At 33.1% G+C, this 20,028-nt stretch overlaps 2 protein-coding genes across 2 annotated transcripts; both read right to left on the bottom strand.

The window, feature by feature from the left end:
- Window positions 1–472: 472 nt before the first annotated feature.
- LOC132309799 (bidirectional sugar transporter SWEET9-like) lies at window positions 473–2,171 on the bottom strand. Its single transcript, XM_059808072.1, has 6 exons — window positions 2,126–2,171; window positions 1,807–1,843; window positions 1,478–1,691; window positions 1,207–1,368; window positions 894–1,013; window positions 473–772 (listed from the first exon to the last, which is right to left on the bottom strand). The coding sequence occupies exons 1-6, from the start codon at window positions 2,169–2,171 to the stop codon at window positions 473–475; spliced, it is 879 nt and encodes a 292-aa protein (XP_059664055.1).
- A 7,465-nt stretch (window positions 2,172–9,636) lies between these two features.
- LOC132309797 (uncharacterized) lies at window positions 9,637–10,617 on the bottom strand. The gene is made up of 3 exons (XM_059808071.1): window positions 10,447–10,617; window positions 10,205–10,370; window positions 9,637–10,073 (listed from the first exon to the last, which is right to left on the bottom strand). Exons 1-3 carry the CDS (start codon window positions 10,615–10,617, stop codon window positions 9,637–9,639), a joined length of 774 nt encoding a protein of 257 aa, XP_059664054.1.
- Between the last annotated feature and the right edge of the window lie 9,411 nt (window positions 10,618–20,028).

Genomic DNA, 20,028 nt, shown 5'->3' with positions numbered 1-20,028 from the left:
CTCAAATGTTCTTTTGGAGGTTATGGTGGAAGTTAAGTTAGTGGAGTAATGGGAGTAATTGAACGTTTATATGTAATTGGTTAGATATATATTTTTGAATCATTTTTTTCAAGTTGAATAAAATATATATTTTCATTGTATTCCTTCTCTCCACTTATGTTCTAAATTTATATTGTGAAATGCATCCGTTTATAGCCAAAGAGCTCTGATTCTGATTACTAGAACATGCATTTCAATTCCTTGAATGGTTATATGCATGTGTGTGTAATCCAACAACAATAAAGGAACAATGGAATATTTAAACTTAATTTTTATGTTCATTACCATAATACCTAATGAAGAAGACATACAACTGAAAAAAACAAAAAGTACACGAGAAAGGGGGATAGACTTGTGTCGACACGAAAGAGCTAGGGACTAATTGCAGAACTGCATAGATATAGAAATATATGACATTGCTTCACTTATTCAATCAAGCTTCCATGTTTTCCTTAGCAACATTCTGATCTCCAACTATGTCGTCATGTCCATTATCCTTCACTTGTTCGACGTCCAATGGCAAAATTTCTTCCGAACACACCATTGCACTCAGTGTCACGATGTTGATGATCTGTTCTGTTAATTCAGGAAGCTTATGCTCCTCCAAGACTATAATTTGGTTTTGTAATTCAGGAAGCATTTGCTCTTCGTGATCAACTTTCTTTGGCTTCTTGTAGATTACATAAAGCACCATTTGAAGAACACCAAAGCCAAAACCCAATATATTTGGAATCTATTGACATAAATTGAAAAACATCATTGGGGTTAAAATAAAATTTAAGTGAAAAAGGAAGAAAAAGTTCAATTAGCTAGCAAGCTAGGGTTTCATATATGTATATATATAACACACTTACGGCAATGTTATAGTCTTTCTCTAGTAGACCATAGAAGAACCACATAACTGCACCTAGTGTGAGGAAAAATGACAAAAGAAATGGCATGTACTCCACGCTTTTGGTTCTTATAACTTGCCTCTGCACAACATGAAAAAAATAAAAGAAGAAATTATGGATCAATATGCAAGAAACTAAAACCATAAAACGAACAATATATTCATTTTCAATGAACAATATGAAAATAAACATTTATTTTCTTTCAATAACAGCCTACACACACATACACACGTATAAAAAGAGATTTTAGTTCTACTATATACAGGCTACTCACCACAATGCAGAGAGGTGCAACAAAAACGCAGAGGGAAAAAACTAGGCAAATCATTCCCACAATCTTGAGACGGGTTAAGCCTTTGGCAAGAAATTGAGTTAGGAGGAGGAGGAGGCCGAATCCAACAACATTCAGCGAAATAAACAGCTTAATGGTTTGGATCTGCAATTCCAGTAGTCCAAACTTCAATAATTGGAAGACAATTCGAGTAAAATCAAGAAAAAATACTTACAAGTAATATAGATGGAATTAGCAGTTAATTAATTAATACCCTAGTTTTCTTTGGTGCATAAAATATATAGAGCAATATGTATGTGGTCTCTATCAAACAGCCAAACGAGTTGATGGTGATGAGAAGAATGGTGCTACTGGACTTGAGGAATGCGTAGTATATCAAGAGCATGGCACTGAATAAGCCAATCACATAAGGAAGTGATTGGAACCCTTCAGTGGATTTCTTCTTGTAAATTTTATAGAACGTCGGTCTGCCATCAAAAAATTCAGAATTCAGTCCATATTTCTCATAAAAGACTCATTGAAAAGATGATAAGCTTGAATCCCATTAAGCATGCAAGAGTGTTAAAACAGCCAAAGACTTACACTGGCGCAAGGAACACCAAGAAGCCGACGATGTTACCTGCAGCATCAGCAGAGAAAATTAATTAAAAATTATTAAATCTGCATGTATGTGTCCACCATTACTCCAACTGTGATATATATTACAAGGTTTGAATATATAAAGTTTGGAAAGAACATAAAAGTAAATATAAGCATGCATGCATGCTGTGCTTGCATAATATTGCATCCCTACTACATGCACTATTCTGATGAGTTGAGATAAAATGTTTCTAGGTATTGTGTGTGTTTGTGTGTGTATATACATATACAGGTGACAGATACAAGGTGTATTAATTTGTACCTAGAAGGCCAAATGCAAAAGCCCCATGACTAGAGAGGAAAGACATCTCTTTGTATAACTAAAAAGCAGCAGTGTTCTCAACTAGAGAAGTGGCTAATGTTCACAAGTACATAAGCATTGGCTATGAGACTCCATTTATATAGAGGTGTTGGGGGATTAATTTAACTGAGTGTGGTAAATGTAAATCTTTTGATGTACTTTTTTACATTTGGCTAAAGAGTATAGTGTGGATTCTTCTTATCACAATCCAAACAGCTGTATTTCCCTAATGCTCCATTTTACCCAAATTTGGTGCAGCTTATGCCAAACACACTACCACAATTATTTTTATTTCGGGCATAATACAAGCAACCCTTCACCAGCTTATTTTAGTATAATTAAGGGTACATGACAAAGATACCTTAGTGGGTCCCACTTGGCCCCTTTTCATAGTGTCACCCACCAATCCCATTGGCTTTAAGGTTTACAACTCACCACTTCAGTTTCTGGAAGGGTTTGATATGCCCTCCATCCTCTATCCCAAATTCCCAGTATGTGCTCCTCCATCCTACTCAGGAAAATAATCAATCCAGAATTAATAATGATCAAGTCACCAATAAGAACTTGCCACGTTAGCATTAATATTATTGTGGGGGCCATTTTTAGGGTCTGTATTACCTAGATTAAGGGTACCAATGCCCCGAAATCAAAAATGTCCAATAGCTTACAGGGAGGGGGAATATATATATATATATATATATATGTGTGTGTGTGTGTGTATTATCCCGTTGATGGATTATATCACGTAATTGATCAATTGTGTTCCCATTAGAACGCTGACATGGAGGACTTTATTGGCCACTTCTCCATATAAGGTTGCAACTTGGAGGCAACCTTACATGGACTTTATTGGCCACTTCTAAAACTTTTTGAGGATGGTATAGGGATTTCACAATCTTCTATTTTTATTTTTTTAGTCGACATAAACTTTCAAAATTCTGACATGTAATTTATCTTGACGTGGGTGAGCCGCTAATCATTTATTTTTGGTCATTTGGTATTTATGAAAAGTCTGAAGATGACAAGACATTTCCGTCTCAAAATAATTGTTCGTTTAAAAAATTATAACTCACATAATGTATTAATTGAACAATGAAACTCTAATTTACGTCATAGGATCAACAAAATAGATAGAAAAATATTTTTATTAAGTTGAGTTTAACAATTTAATTTTACAATCACTTTGTGAATTTGATCAAGTAAACTACAAAGTGGGGTTTTGTTTTATGCCGAACTCGTTGCTACTTCAAAGAGTCACGTGTCATTTGCGTGCCCAACTATTGTGTACATATGTCCACATTCACACCATAATCTTACCATAACATAATATATATATATATATATATATATATATATATATATATATTTTTATATTTCTAAAATTAAATATAGTTGGTGATATGATAGATAACTTAAAAACAAAGAATGTGGCAGAACCATTCATAGGTTCATATAAAATTAAAGTAAGAATAATGACGACGACAACGACTCTTTTGATGGACTCTTATCTAATTGTTTAATATTTTACGAAAATGTTAGCTTTCATTTTTTTTTCACATAAAGTAGCAAGAGATTTCCAGGTAACTACAATATTTGGAGTTTCAAAGAACCTTATCAAGTGAGGAACACTGAAAACGAATAAAAGTTGAACATATTCTTTTCTTTCTTTTCTTTCTTTTTTTTTTTTAATTGCATGCACACAGAGTGAATAAGCTAAAAGTGTTAAGAAGAGAAAAGAAAAAGTGTGATAGAATATTAGTTTTCTTATATACTAATGGAAATAATTGGAGGAAAATGGAAGAAGCTAATTTCTAGTAGCAGAGGGTGAAAAAGAATTAATTCCGAAAAAGGAAAATAAAATGGAAGAGAAGGTATGGGTATTCCACATAGGAAGTAATTTCCGTAAGGGGAAGGGCTATTATTGTAATGAGGCCCAACAAGATGCTAGGATCCATATACTTTTGATTTGCCATTGCCTACCCAAAAAAAAAAAAAATCAGATAAATAACCAAATTGATGATGTAATGTGCGGCGGCGGTTTTTTTTTTAATTATTATTATTATATATTATTTTAATTTATTTTGGCCATTACATTATATGATTAGGGTGTAAGTTGCAACAATTAAAATGGTCGATTTTCAATTATTATGTGAATTGGGTCTTTGATCTATTTTTGATGTGAGTATGAGTTTTTTTTTTTTTTTTTTTTTTTTTTATTTAATTCAACAAAGGTAAACACACAGTTTTTGCCTACGTACGCTTGATCTCATATCCCTTTCCTCTTTTTCCTCGAAAATAGGAAGGATAGAAAATTGAACTATAAACCCTTTAGCAACTTTATTTATTTATTTATTTAGTTGTGCTGTCATTTCGCACTAAAATGCGAATTTAGGAATGGAAATAATGCACAAATTCAAAAAAAGGTGACACAAACTTGTTTAAAAAAAGAATTGGGCTTCATTGAAAATGGAAAAATTGAATGGGATTTGGGCTGTGTTGCATTAAGTGGGATGGAATTATTTGAATTGACCTCAATCTTGCACCAAAAAGTTGCCTCTATCTGTATTGCATTAAAATAACTTTGCCAACTTCAGCCAATTATCCTCAAGCCACTCATGCAGTTTCATCTTCTAACAGTATCAAAATAGTCCTGTCATGCATATTCAGATCTGGTGCCTATATATCTAAAGATTGATTAACATGAAAGTGGCTATTCCTCTACAATATTGTTAAAGTTAGAGAACATTAATTGCCTAATATGTTCATGTATCTATATTCTATACGAGATTATATATTAAAGTTTTTAGATAATTTCATGAGATATTTTCATGAGAGTTGCAGCTCCATTAGAGGGGAACATCTTGTGGATCTTCTTGAGACAGAGGAATTACAGTGATAAAGTAATCCTTTTGTAGTAATCCATAAAAGAACCCACACAATAGCGCGCTTAGTGCCAGCAAAAATGACACAGAAAATAATGGCATCAACTCCACACACTTGGTGCGTATGACCTGTGTCTGCATAGTAACAGCAAACAATGAAATTACGTTAGAAGTGTCTTATAATTTATTTCCTATATTAACATTATTGTGTGTCAAGTGAGTAGATGAAAATGAAGGGGACATAGACAAGGCATATGAAAAGTTGTTGATTTGTATCCTCGATCGCCATAATGCTCAAAGGTGCTGTGAATACACACACACAAACACACTAGACTTTTACAAATCCATCCAAGAACGTGGATTCGGGTGGATCCTTTTGCTAAGAATTAAGTGGGAGAAAAGAACAACCACCAGACAAAATCCCCCAAAGTTCAGTAAAACAAAGTATCTTCAGAACTCACCATTTGCAATGTTAATCCAAGTCGTCTATTTTTAATTCTTAAACTGACAAAATATTATATATTTGTCAAACCAAAAATCTTCAACCCATAGAATAAGACTTGAATGAATTCAGACTCGAACTGAATTCAGAAAGATGATATTTATACCAAAGCGGTGCCTTTTCGGGCCGACCCGAATCATCCCGTCACTGGGTGTAATGGTTCGGATGACCGCCCAACTACCACTAGCTTGGGGTTAACGTTTCTGGATCGGAATTCATTTGGTTTTGGAAGACTTGAATGTTTATGAACAGGCCACACAAGCCCCAAAACTAAATTAATTGCCTAAAATGTTTTTTTGACAGCCCACACACTTAGAGGCCAATAAGCCCAGACATAAATTAATTGTTCTTTTTAAGAACCCATGCCCGGCCTGGACCAAAGAATTTTAAAAAATAACCAGTCCATCACATTTTGGTCAGCTGCCAATTTTACTTTTTGCTCGTATTTTTATTTTTTCGGGTAATTTACAAGTGGGAACAGAGAAGGAGGAGTTAGAGAAAACTGTGGGATCCTAAAACGTTCGGTATTATCCTAAAACGTTCCTTTCCTTTTTTCTTTTTCTTTTTTTCTTAAAATAAAATTATAAAAGGGTCCTATTTAATGTTTAATTCAATTCATTTGAGCCATATCTCAAGTTATATCCACTCTCGGACTCTTAGGATCACATTTTTTCAATACTTTAGATTTTTATTTTGATTTTTAACATATATTTTGATTTTCAATTCAACTAATTATTTTTTTCTATAAGGTAATCAATTTTATTCATTGAAATAAAAAATTATTTCTAATTGGAATACTTCTTATTCTAATAAAATACATTTTATATCGAATCTTAAACTTTTTCACTTTTATTTAACAATAATTTTTTCCCCTCCAACACATAAATAGTTGGGAGTTATCTTTGATTTTCAATTTTCTTCGTAAGGGAAGTTCTCCAAACATTGAAAAGTCTTGAACATCTCAAGGATAATGTTTCTACTGAGATTTTGTAACGCAGCCCAGATCCATGCTCACAAAGAAAAAGAGGACCAATATAGAAATATTGGTTGAACACCTTTTCCAAGGAAGTATAGAAGAATAGCAAGGACATTTACATAATTTTTCCAGTCTCATTAGAGATTGTATCTATTATTTTTTCCGTACAATCTAAGGATAAATTTCAGTTTTAAAGTAAATATTAATAGATTAATCCAGTATGTGTAAGGATGCTCTAGATTGTCCAGATTGGTGTAATTCAACAATAATACATAATATGTTCAAAACCAACTCAAAATATATGTTCCAAGGAAGAAGAAAAAAAAAAAATTTAAAAAATACTATAATGGGATTTCCTTGACTTCATTAGAGAAATCTTTCATTTTTGTGTTTGAAGTAACGGTGCAACTTGGGCGGACTAATCCGACCCAACCCGAATCCAACCCAAAAATTTTAAAACTTGGGCTTTGATATTAACAAATTGGGCTCAAATCAGGTTGGTTTTCTCGGGTTGAACCCGAGCCCAAAATCCAAATTTTTTATTTTTATTTTTTTAAACTTTCAAATCTGTTTTTTTTTTTTTAAAAAAAAAAAAATCCAAATTAAATTTATTAAAATCTGTTTTTTTTTTTTTTTTTAAACTTTCAAATCTGTTTTTTGTTTTTTTAAATCCAAATTAAAAAAAAAATTAATATTTTCAAACAGAGATATAATTTGCATATTTGAAAAAAAAAAAGGGAGGGGGGTGTTGAATGGGTCAACCCATCCAGCCCGAAAAAAATTTGGGCTTGGGTTACTTGAAAACCCATATCTCAAATTGTATTTGAATTTGACTCAAATTGAAATATCAAATAATTCAATTTGAGTCAAATTCAAATACAATTTGAGTGCACAAATGTAAGCATATGTCAGCTGTGTTGGCTTTTAACTAAAATAATACTCGGTAGGCGTTTGAGTCATGTTACAGCGCAAAAATGGGGCAGAATGAACTGGGGGCGGCGAGTGAAATAAATGTCGGTGGTAAGTTGGCAACTTGCACGCGTGGTATGTACATGTGTATATATATATATAGAGAGAGAGAGAGACACACTATATATATATATATATATATATATATGTGGGCATGATATTAACGGGAGGAGAAGACAAGAAAGAAGAAGGAAAAGGAAGTTCCCAGTCAAAAAAATATAGATAGGGAAGTGATAACCCTCGGAATAACGTGGTTCCATCTTCTAGTCGTTTTGAAGTTTTATCTCTGTTGTCCTCAATTTGTTGACTTTTTTTTTTTTTTTTTTTTTCCAATTTATATTTTGCTTGATTTTGTTCGTACACTCTGACTTTATCTTTTCTCAACTAAAATATTACAACAAAAATGAGGGTAAAGCGCATTGAACAAAAAAACCTTCTTAAACTATTCAGTTTGTTACACTTTACCCAATCCGGCAACCGGCCGATCAATTTCCTTGCACGTGATAAGCCAAATTTATATAAATGACCATACAACCCTTATCAAATTTAAAAAACTATAATGTCCATGAAACACCATTGGACCCGAAGAAATCCTAACAAATTCACTCATTGTCTTTTTCCTCCAGCTATGATATACATATACACACAGCACATATGATGCTCGTCCTTTGGCATTAGAACTGAAACGATCCAATGTATAGTTTGAAACTTTTGTACCCAAATGTTAGCTTAGTATACAGTGAGTAAAAAAAATAAAATCAAAATCAAAAAATCAAAACCCATTTAGCATTAGAACAAGAAATCAAAATCCAATCAAAATCCATAAACATATTCTATCTGTACTTCCCACTCCAGTTCAAGAGTATTTAGCAGATTCAATCCATTTTCCAACCTCTAATGAAGCAGGCACTCTTCTGCAACTTGACTCATTCTAATTTAAATATCCATCACAAAAATCAACTAGAAAGTGTTCTCACTATGATTGGGACCGTCACACAGCTCTCTATCTAAATCGATATCAAAATTAAAAAAAAAAAAATCAAAAAATCAAAATCCACTTGTCGGTAGCTCCTCTTCACCGCCGTATTTCTTCCTCACTGCTGAGCCCTCGCAGGTCCGTCACCGCCACTGCACCACCCGCCGTCCATCACAGCTGACATCATCTAAAGCTGAAACGTCGAGGTCGTCTTTATCCTCTCCACCGTCCGAAGCCTCCTTGCTCGCTGTGAGTTCGGCTACCATTCAATCCCCCCAAGCTTGCCACCACGAATAATTCACAGTCGAGTCAACCGAGCCCTCCACCTGCTGAGCCGCCACTGTCTCTACCATTCAGTCCACCTGCCTCGCCGTCACAACCAGCCCGTCTCCACCTCGGCCTCATAGCCAGCCCGTCTCCATCAAGCCGCCACAACCAAGTTTGTCACTGCCATGCCCGCCGTTTTTTAATCGCCGGCTTCGTGGTCGCCTTTTTAACATCGAGTTAGAGAAAGAGGGGAGTGAGAAGAGAGACAAAGTTGAAGATAAAGAGCCAGTTTGGGATTGCTGTTAGAATGTTAAAAGCACTTTTAATAGTAGAGCTGTTATAAAAGTGTTGTCAATAAAACGCAGTTAAGCGTTTGGTGACACATTGTATAAAACACTATTTATGCTTGAAGCACTTTTAAAATTATTTGGTAATAATATTGCTTAAAGCACTTTTATTACTAATTTTACTAAATTATCCTTACATTAAACATATGATAATTTCCTAATATTAAATATTATAAAATTCCATTGAGTTGAATGATTTATAACGAAGAACTTGTATTTTTTTTTTTTTTTAAATATCACATATTTTGTTTATGATATCAAATTTGTATTGAGTACTAAAATATAAATGAGTTAAACATATTTTAATGATGATTATTTTGTATCTAATTTTGGATCTTTCAGTAATAAAATAAGCAAATTTGCTCATATGCTATCTAATAATAAAATTTAATAATATAATGTTTTACAATATAGATAACATTTCATAAAATAGAATTAAACACTTTAACCACAATTAATAATCTTATTACTTGTCATTTGAGATAATAGCATAAATGTATTATGGTTATTTTAAAAACAAATTACAAGTCATAATTTATTAAAAATTAAACATCTAACAATTATATAATTGAGAAGTTATACGGTCACGAACAACCCCCATCTCATTGTCATCGCCAATGTACCTCTCACGTGGGTGTTCATCATTATCATTCCTTTCTTTATTAGGCACTAAATCCAAATTTTCATCATATCGTTGAAATTCGTCATCAATAATAGCTGTTCGCCGTATAAAATTATGAATCATCATGGATGCAATAACAATTGCAACTTGTTTTGAAAAACTAAAACTAGGCATTTGTGATAGAATTCGCCATTTTGCTTTCCAAACACCAAAGGTTCTTTCAATAATCGTTCTCAAAGATGAGTGAGCATGATTGAAGAACTCATGAGGGCCCCTTGGCTGACTTCCACGACGAAATTCTGGAAGATGGTATCGTTCTCCCTTGTAAGACGCTAAATATCCTTTCATATTAGGATATCCACCATCAACTAGATAATATTTACTTACGAAAGTAAAATTTTAGAAGACAATATATCGTACAAAACTAAATAATTAATGAAATATTATATTTTTTAATAATAGAAAGAATATCTTAGATATAATTCATTTATGAACGAACCTTCCGGTCCCTCCCAACCGCCCCAAGCAAATGTAAATAGCATATTAAAGTCACACACAGCCATTACATTCTGAGTACAATACCCTTTCCTTCCTATGTATGGAACTTTCTTATTTTCAGGGATAACAGCTGCAATATGTGTCCCATCAATTATTCCGATACAATCCTAAAATCAATAAATAGTAAAATTTTATATAATTAATAATATTAAATTAAAATAACAAAATTATATAAAGAATTACCTTAAAATGTGGCCAGTACTTTCGATTCTCGCGAATGTATTTAGGTACTTCTTTAAATTCACGATCAAGAGGTTTTATAAAATCCATAGACATCTTTATGACTGCAACTAACACATCTGTAAAATGTCGACTTACAGTTTCACCGAAATGCTGAAAACGTTCTTGAAGCATTCGGTTACATACACCGTGTCCAATGGTCATTAAAAACGTAGCTACTTTCTCATGCACGTTAATTTCTCGACTACTTTTCAATTCATACTTTTGCTCTAAAATTTCACAAAGTTTTTTGAAAACAAGCTTTTCCATTCTAAATTGTTCATAGCATCGTCTATCATGACCGATAAGAATTTTCATCAAAAACTTTGAACCTGATTGTTCAGAAGTTCTACACGGTTCCTTAGATGTAATGACCCGGTCATTTACCTTCCTTTCCTTTTTCTTGAAATTTTACGGATGAATTTTTTCCATTTAATTTTCTTTTCTGAGATCTGTTTCTCATCGTTTAGTGTCATCTTGAGTGTTCGGAATTGGCTTCTGAGACTCTTTCGTGTGGATTGACAACTTCCTTTGAGGACCGAGTCATTTTCGCATTTTCACTTTTCGAGACACTTTTCCCTATATCGTCATTTTCCCTATTCTGTCTTATCTCCGTTTGTTAGTTTTTGGCACAACCTCATTTTTTATGTTCGGAGTTGGTTTTTGACTTTACGTGTCTTCATTCTAAGTGGTTTCCATGAAATACGTATCTTTACTTTTGCAAGAAAATACTCTGGTTGCTCCTGGTGTCCATAAGGGTATGGATGCACAATTCTTTGAAATTATTTTCTTTTCTTGGGGTGTTTTTCATAAATATATTTTGGAAGATATTTTCATTCTGGGGCAGTTTCGCAGTTAACCCTTTTTGTAGGGGCCATTATGCAATTAACGAAAGTTATTGCAAAATATCTCATCTGGAGCCTCGATCCTCGTACGGGATTCATTTTCACTTTTCCTTGACTCGTAAATTCATAGAATTTCCTTCTGGTCGTTTTTCTCCAGTTTCAGAGTTTTTGGACGCGGTTGCCGCCAAACTTGTTCGGGGCATAACTTTCTGCTCGGGACTCAGTTTCTGACGCTGTTTCTTTCGTTCTTCATATTTTCTCATTTTAAATCTTTTTTGTTCACAGAATTTTACCGTTTGAGCGCATTTGCTCAAAATCCACTTTTCCGGATCTGGCGGGGCCCGTTCGGGGCACTTTTTGAGATTTCTATAAAAGGGGGATGAGATATTTCATTCTTCATCTTCCTCACTCCCCTTGCACGACCTGAAGCAGCCATGGATGCCCATGGAGCTGCCACTTTCTCTCTCCTCCTTTGATTTACTTTTCCTAAGTGAAAAGTCTTCTGCTTTCACGTTTTTTGTTTCCCTCGACGTGTTCTACCATTCCCCCTTATTAGAATTCATTTTTGACCATTTCTTGAGTTGGGTTTGAGGTCAAGTTGTGATTTTCATGGGGCTTCATTTGGATTCATGTAGATCATGTTGTCCCCGACAAAACCCTTCGGTTTCGGCGGATTCGGAACACTTTTTTTTCGGTGGGCCTTTGAGGTTTTCATCTCAAATTGAGGTAGGGGGTGTCATAATTTACTTTCTTGCTCTATTACATGCTTGTGATACTTATTCAACTCAATTGCATGCTTGGATATTAAATATAGAATTTTTGATTATTTATTTTCTAGTATGAAATTTAATTTTCCCAGTGAGTTATAACATGTTTTAAACTTATGGCTTGACATTATATTACACCTTGATATGTTAATTAAGATATATTAAAATTGGAGCATTTGGATAAGAAATGAAGATTTTATTTAATATTTATCTTGAATAAAATATTAATTCATGTGGCCTTAACTAGCTTGAAATCAATGTGTGATAGTATATTATATTTGGCCTTAGCATGCTCTTCAACATAGTTGAATTTGAAAGTAATTGGAGGTGTTTTAAAAATTAGTAATTATTAATTAACTTGATTAATTAATTTGTCCCGAGTGCACTATTCACTCCATTTGAATTCCGACTTGATATTCTTAATCTACATGCCATATAACTTCACATATATTTGATTTAGTATATTCGGTGAGGTTTTGAAACCTTTCATTTAATTAATTTCCTTGTTTAAGATTTAATCCTCATGGTGATATACAACTTGGAATTGAATTATGGTATGCTAGAAAATTAGGCTTTGGTATGGTTGTTCACATATATTAAATTGAGATTAATTGCATGAGAATTATAACTTTTATTTTATATTTAACTTTAGTGAAAGTTTAATTCACATGGTCGTAAATTGAATGAAATAAGCTTGTAATGTGATATTACATTAATCCTTGGCATGTTCTCTAAGATATGTTAAATTGAGAGTATTTGGTTAAGTTTAAAAATTTAGAGATTTTAATTAAAAGAATTAATTTATAATCAATTTTGTGGTCCCATTAGCTTAATTAAGATTTTAACTTGATATTTGTATTGGCCATGACTTGTTTACTAGTATATATTAATTGTGAACCATTTGAAGTTGCTTTAGTGCCTTGGTAATTAAATTAGCATGATTTAATTAGAGTTCTTCTTTGCTGTTCCAATAATCTAATTGAGTTTTAAAATGGATATAGGTGATGACCATGCCATGTTCTTTAATATGTATTAATTTGAGGTTATTTGAAATTGAATTAGAATATAGGGAATTTAATTATTTTTATTTAATTAAATTCTATCTAATTGAGTCATGGATTTAATTGTGTTTGAAAGTCGTTTCTATATCAAAATCCTGAACATGGACTTGTTGTATATTCATTTGGTTATGTTTTGAGCATTGGATAAGATGGTTGCTATGTTTATACTCATGAGAATATGTTTTCCTTATTAAATATATTGTTGCCTTGTGTAATGATTTGCACATTTCGTATTTAACATCTTTCATGCATAGTGTGTAACGAATCGTACACTGAAGATTCGACATTCATCATATCATATTAGTTGTGGACTTAGAGCATGTATTGTATAGGTTTCCAAATTTAGTTGTGCATGGTAGATAGTTGATTATCTTGCATATACATGCTGATATATACGTTGTTACACAACTTGTTGATTTTGGAAACTTGAGGATGTCGTTGTTTGGCTATGGCTAGGACGTGGTTTAGTGCAGAGGATAGTCCCTCTATATAGTCTAGTGCGCACATAGGGAGGTTACCCATGGGCTAGTAACCCTAAAGTAACCACATTGTTGGGTTGATCCGGCATGACATCCAAGTATCCACTTTATTTGCTTTTGCATTTCATTTCAAGTTGATAACTAGATGATGTTATGACTTGTTTTCTCGTTTCAAGTTTCAGGATGTTTACTTTGAGAAACCATGTTTTACGCGTTGTATTAGAAGTTCTAATGTCAGTTAGATTGCATTGAAATTGTAATTTGTGTTTTGATTGTTCAACATGGGCTAGGATGATTTCTTAGACTTATTCAGAACATAGACGTTAAGTGGCATGATCCCTTTAGTTGTTTCTGTGTTCTAGATTGCAAGTTGATACCTTTAAGAACCTTTATCTTGTTGTTTTGTATAACGTACTTCCATATTGTTTAAATTGCATAGATGATGTGATTTATGGTAGCAATGATCTAAGATAGCTTAGGATGATCCCTGAGTCTAATCTTGACATAGACGTTAGGTGGCATGATTCCTTTTCGAATTATAGCATGTTAGTCCTAAAAATCTCCAAAGAAATCGAGTCATGCATGCTCGTCCCCTACGAATAAACTTGTTAGACTTGTTTATTCACCCCGAAGTTACTGGGTGTTTTGCAGGTAAAGAAACTTTATTGTGGAATACACAACACTCTTAGACATGCCAAAAGTCTTGAAGTAATTTTGATGACATTGAATATGCACATGTTAGCATATCATGTTTACTTTTGTTTATTTTGATAAAACTTGTATTATTCGATTCCATATATGTAAAGCGTACATAAGCACACTCTTTTTATTGTATTCAACATGTATAAGATAAGGTCGGAGTCCAATATCATGTATTATGTATTCTATGCACTTTTACTTTCAAAGTCATTGTGAAAACATTGAGAATTTACAAGTCTTTGTCTCATAACTTTTGCATCGGGTGTGGGAATTTCATTCTTTCTTCTTCATAGGATTCCATGATCATGTATGAGGTGTGGCCAAGGGCTAAACACCATTTCATTCTAAGTTTCGCATTATGGTTTCATTTATAGCATTTTTAGGCATTTTTGGCCGTTGAGATGTCATATTTTGCATTCTTGGCATTTTGAAGCCGTGAACCATTGTAGCATGTCCAATTAGGTAAGTTAAGTTTGCGTGCATAGTCATTTTCGGGTAAAACCTCTTCCTTGGCAATTTGAGCTTCCTAGGGATTCATTTTGCACTTTATTGCATAATCTGGTTTAGGGGCATTTTGGGATTTTTCTTCGGGAAATAAATTCCGGTCTTCACATGGTCGCTTAGAAAACGTGATTTTAGGGGGGGGGGGGGGGGGGTTTCTTCTTCGTATTTTTCCAGAAAATGTTATCTTGGTGCCGGAAATCCATCGCAAAGTTCAGCTTCCAGTTTTCATTTAACAGCTTTTTGGACCCTCATGATCAGATTTCTTGAAGGGGCATTTTGGGCATCTTACTGTGAGTTTTTTTTCATTTTCTCTGGCATGGCCGGATAGAAAACTTGATTTTGGGAGGGGTTTCTTTTTCGTGTTTTTCCAGAAAAATTTATTTGTAGTCTGTTTTCGCTCTCAGTTGTGGACAGATTCTGAAAAAAATTCGTGTAGCAGCTTTTTGGGTCCATCTTGACCTACGCTGTTCGAGGGGCATTTTAGGGACTTTACATCGTGTTTTTTTTTATTTCTTCCGCGATGTCGGGTAGAAAACGTGATTTTAAGGGGGTTTCTTCTTCATATTTTTCCAAAAAAACTCGTTTAAGGATCCGTTCTTAGCCTCAGTTCTGGAAAAAAAATCAAATGTTGCTTGCTGTAAAAACACTATTCCTGCCCAGATTTCTTACCCGGAAAATAAGTTGATTTTTTTGAAACTTTGAGGTTTCATATTTTCATCATCCGGACTCCAAATCAAGTGATTTTTTAGTGTAAGTTTATTAACTTTTGCTTGTCTATCCAACGGTATGTACAGTTGCATTCAATTCTCTCTGAAAGGACCATTTTACCCCTCATCAAGTACCCTTGCTGCATTGATTTGAAACCCAAAAGTCTAGTTTTTTGTAACTTTGACGTTTCATATCTTCTTCGTCCGGACTCCGAATCAAGAGATTCTTGAGTCTAGATTTATTAGTTTTTCCTTATCTATCTAATGGTATTCTCAGTTATATTTGGTTTTGTCTAAAAAGACCAGTTTAGCCCTTGTAAAGTACCATTGCTGCACTAGTTTTAAAAACCCAAAAGTTTGATTTTATGAAACTTTGGAGTTTCATATCTTCTTCAACCGGACCCCGAATCATGTGACTCTTAAGTCCATCTTGGTTAGTTTTTCATTGTCTTTCCAGTAGTGTGCTCGGTGGCACCAGAATCCATACTTTTAAAAATGACTATTTTGCCCCTGGGGGCTTATTTATCATATTTTTAATCTTTTGCTTCCGCATCAGTTCTCATTGGGTTCCACGACCCCATGGAATGTCACTTTGACTTCTTACAGTCTTATTTTCTGTTTTCGTTTCCGCATATCAGATCCGTTATCGGGTCAATCTTCGGTTCATCACAGGACACGCTGACCTAAAAACTAGGGTCGTCACATTAGAAATAAAATTATTAAAATATGTGATAGTGGTAGCGACACCTGCTACCACAAGAGCTTAGAACTCTACATCTTCCTTTTCGATTTCCTCCAATGAATCCATGTAATAACTATAAAATGACCTACAAATTAGCAGAATCTAAACCACAATCATATATCATCTAATGCAACAAACAATTTTTGAATAAATAAAAATAATATTCAATATTTAAAACATATTCATGTCCATAAACAATTAAAAACTAATAAAAATGGAATAATAATTAAGGGGATACATGAATTCAAATCTAAAAACAATATTATTAATTAAGAAAAAAAACCAATAGGTCCAAATGCAAGAAAAAAATAAATAAACAAGTAAAAACTAAATAAAGAGATAACAAATTATTATCCTAAAAGTCCTTGAAAAAAGGGTGGATTAATTAGTTCTCTAGCTTGTTCTTACTTAAGCCACACAATTTGTGTTTCAATATCCTTAAGTGCCACGAACATCTCCCTATTTTCTTTTTTGGTAAACAGCTTTGTTGCAAGCATGAAAAGTTCACCCCCTCGAGGAATTTCTGGAATTGCAGACATCATTTCCATTACTTCTTGAATGCTACATCCTACTGGGTCAAGTCACGAATACATAGTAGAACTTCTATTCTCTACAGCATCACATATTCGATCAAGTTGTTTAGACAACTTTGTTGCAGAGGAAACTTTATTTGAATGTCTTTCTTGTGTGGTTTTGATGTGTTCGTTTTCTTTCTTTGTTGATCAATACTCCCAACATAAATGTCAGCATCAATATTTTCAAATCTTTCAGACTGGTTACCATCTCTATCTGAATCATCATCTTGAAAATCTTTATCATTAAAACTAGGTAATACACCAGATGATGGTGCCCAAGATCTATCTCATGTTGCCACCACATCCATAAATAATGCATCTAACTTAAAACAATGCTCCAATCCATTTTCATGAAATTTTGCAGCTTTCGAAATAACCTAAACATATAAAATAAAATGTATTGACAAAATTATTAGCACTTTTTTTATTATTATTATAAAAGAGAGAGAGATGGATAAAATGAAATTCAAGGATAACAACTATAGTTTGTCTTTCCACCATTCGTCCGTTGCCGTAATCTTTTTTTTGATAGGATCCCAACCGATTCATGTATCATGACTCACCAACTTGTTCCAAATTTGCCACTCTTTTCTCATAGCATCCCATTTATTTTTTAGTTGTTTTTGCTCATATCTTCTTCTAGTTTTTTTGAAAAAAATTTCTATCACATTCTTCCAACCAACCTTATTAAAATATGTATTTGGCCTATTACCAACTCGAACTTCCTCTACACAAATATCTATAAAATCCTAATATGCCATAGAATTCCAAATCGCCTTCGAGAACTTTCCATTTGAGGTAACTTGGTTTGAATTTCCATCACTCTCCATCTAACAATCATATAAAATTTATCAACTACTTGAGAATATAATTGTGTTGTTCTAGAAGAATAATTAAATAAATACAATGGGTGTGTGAACTAGCTTGAAGAAGACCAAAGCTTATAAAAAACCTAGTGAGCCTAAAAGTTGCAAGTTTTCCAAATTGACCAAATCCAAGTAAAAAGGACTAGAGATAGCATACGGGAAGTAATGAAGTCCTCGGGGACAAAGATACAATTGCGCCTTTATATAACTCTGTCTATGTGTGTGTGTGTTGGTAATTATATATTTTTTTTCTAGAAGTGGAAAGGTAGAAAAAAAATAAAATAAAACTACAGTAAAAGAAAACTGTAATCAAATTTCTAGAACTGTTCATTGTTGGACTGGAACAGGGAGATGGCCTTTGTATACAAATTTCTGTAGTTGTAAATACATAGGACTCAATCATCGAGTTTTTAATGGAACTAGAACTTGTAAGCTTTGAAGTAGATTTCATTGATCTCCAAAATCAGTTATACTTGGAGATCCTAGTTTCCTTATGTAAAGAAGACAATAAAAAATCAATATGCCGCCTGAGATGGAGGCCATAGTTGGTCATCACTTTTTCAGTGACCACCTACATTTTTCTTCTTTCTCTCTGTGTCGTTAAATCTATGTGTTGAATACGCTTTGAAAAGTCTCTCTCAAGGTACAATCATTTCACTCTTTTCTCTTCTGAATCGGCTTCAACTTTCATAGTTTTAAACTTTGATTTCAAGTTTTGCTTAATCAAAGCTCAACTACAATCCGCCTCTTTTAATTCTAACTTCTTCTTTTTTAAAAAATAATTGCTTGTTGATTTGAATTTCTCAACGAGATTGAAGGATACGAGTGTTGGTTAAGAAAAAGTCTACAGTTTTAGGTCAATTTCAGCTGTTCATTGTGGATATTTTTGTGTTTGGTTTTGTCTTTATCAGCCTCAAAATTGTATATGTTTGTGTTCTGTTTGTTTCACACTGATATTTTTTATTTTTTATTTTAAGCTGACTATATGAGTTTTGATACTCCAAAGTTTGGCATGCTCTGAGCTTCAGTTTGATCCAATTTTGTTGATTTTTTATTGCCTTATTCAACCATTGCAACTTGTTTTATCGCAGAGTTGTGCATGGAGATTGTTTGTGATCAACAGTTTTTAGTTTTTCTTTATCATTATTAATGAATTTATCTAGTTTTTGTAGAGGGGTCCAGTGACCGTAATTAATTTACCTAAGTTAACCAAATTAAAAAATAAATCTTAAAAAAAGATTACTTTGTAAATTAAAACTCCTAACTCAATGTAATTATAACTTTTCAAAGATTAATCAGAATACCAATTGTGTTGTTTAAGAAGAAAAAAATACATAAATAAATAAAAATAGGGGTGGGAATTACCTGAAGAAGCTAGTGTAATCTGGCCAACAAAATGACACTATATAAATTATACTACATATACAACTCAACAATGATAGTCATGTAAAATTCAGAAGAAAAAAACAAAGGCTAGTCATGTAAAGAACACATCCAAACTGACTTCATAGTTTGAGCTGTTGATATCATGCATATATATATATATATATATATATATATATATATATATATATACATAAGGAGGGATCATACCTTATACGATACAAATTATGGTGATGCAGATCGGCACTATTGAGATTGAAAGGCGGCTGAAGAGTCCAAAATAAACTAATTTTTATTTGTTATCGAGTTCCATGCATTGTTTGCTATTTGTTTGTAGAAGCCTAAAAGGGATAAAATTGTATTAATAAAAAATATAAAGGGATTATATTGTCTATAACAAAATTAGTTACCTAAAAACATGTACATCTACCCGTAACACAGTTTTAAAAGCTACGATTCTTAACTTAAATTAAACGCACTTTATAAACCTAACCTCTACCATCTTTAAGAGCTTTTTTTTTTTTCACCAAACACTTTACACTGCAATTTTTTAAAATAGAAGTGTTTTTCAGTAATAGAGAAGCACTCCCAAACACCCACAAAGAAAAGAAAGGAAAAATAATAATAAAGTTAGTAGCCAATAGTCTACTGACACGTGTCCTCCAGGCATTTTATTTTCCTCACTGTGATACGGCACCGTTTTATGAAGGGGTAAATTAGAATTTTTTAAATTCCGGTAGTTAGAAATGACCTAAAACATTCTCTGTCCTAAGAATACACCAAGACCATAGTTAAGGGGGGTTATTTATAGTTGAGGGGAGTTAGTTGCACTTGGGGTATAGTTCAGGGGGTTTATTGTACTTTATCCTAAAAATAATTTCTTTTTTTTTTTACCAATTGGTCTCATTAGTAGTTTAA

The sequence above is a fragment of the Cornus florida genome, unplaced genomic scaffold (genome assembly GCF_030987335.1).
Source record: "Cornus florida cultivar Cherokee Brave unplaced genomic scaffold, ASM3098733v1 CherokeeBrave_3.0.0_Hap2_Chr05, whole genome shotgun sequence".
Taxonomy (NCBI): Eukaryota; Viridiplantae; Streptophyta; class Magnoliopsida; order Cornales; family Cornaceae; genus Cornus; species Cornus florida.
The sequence above is the reverse complement of the archived record's forward strand: the minus strand, read 5'-3'. Positions and strand labels throughout refer to the sequence as shown.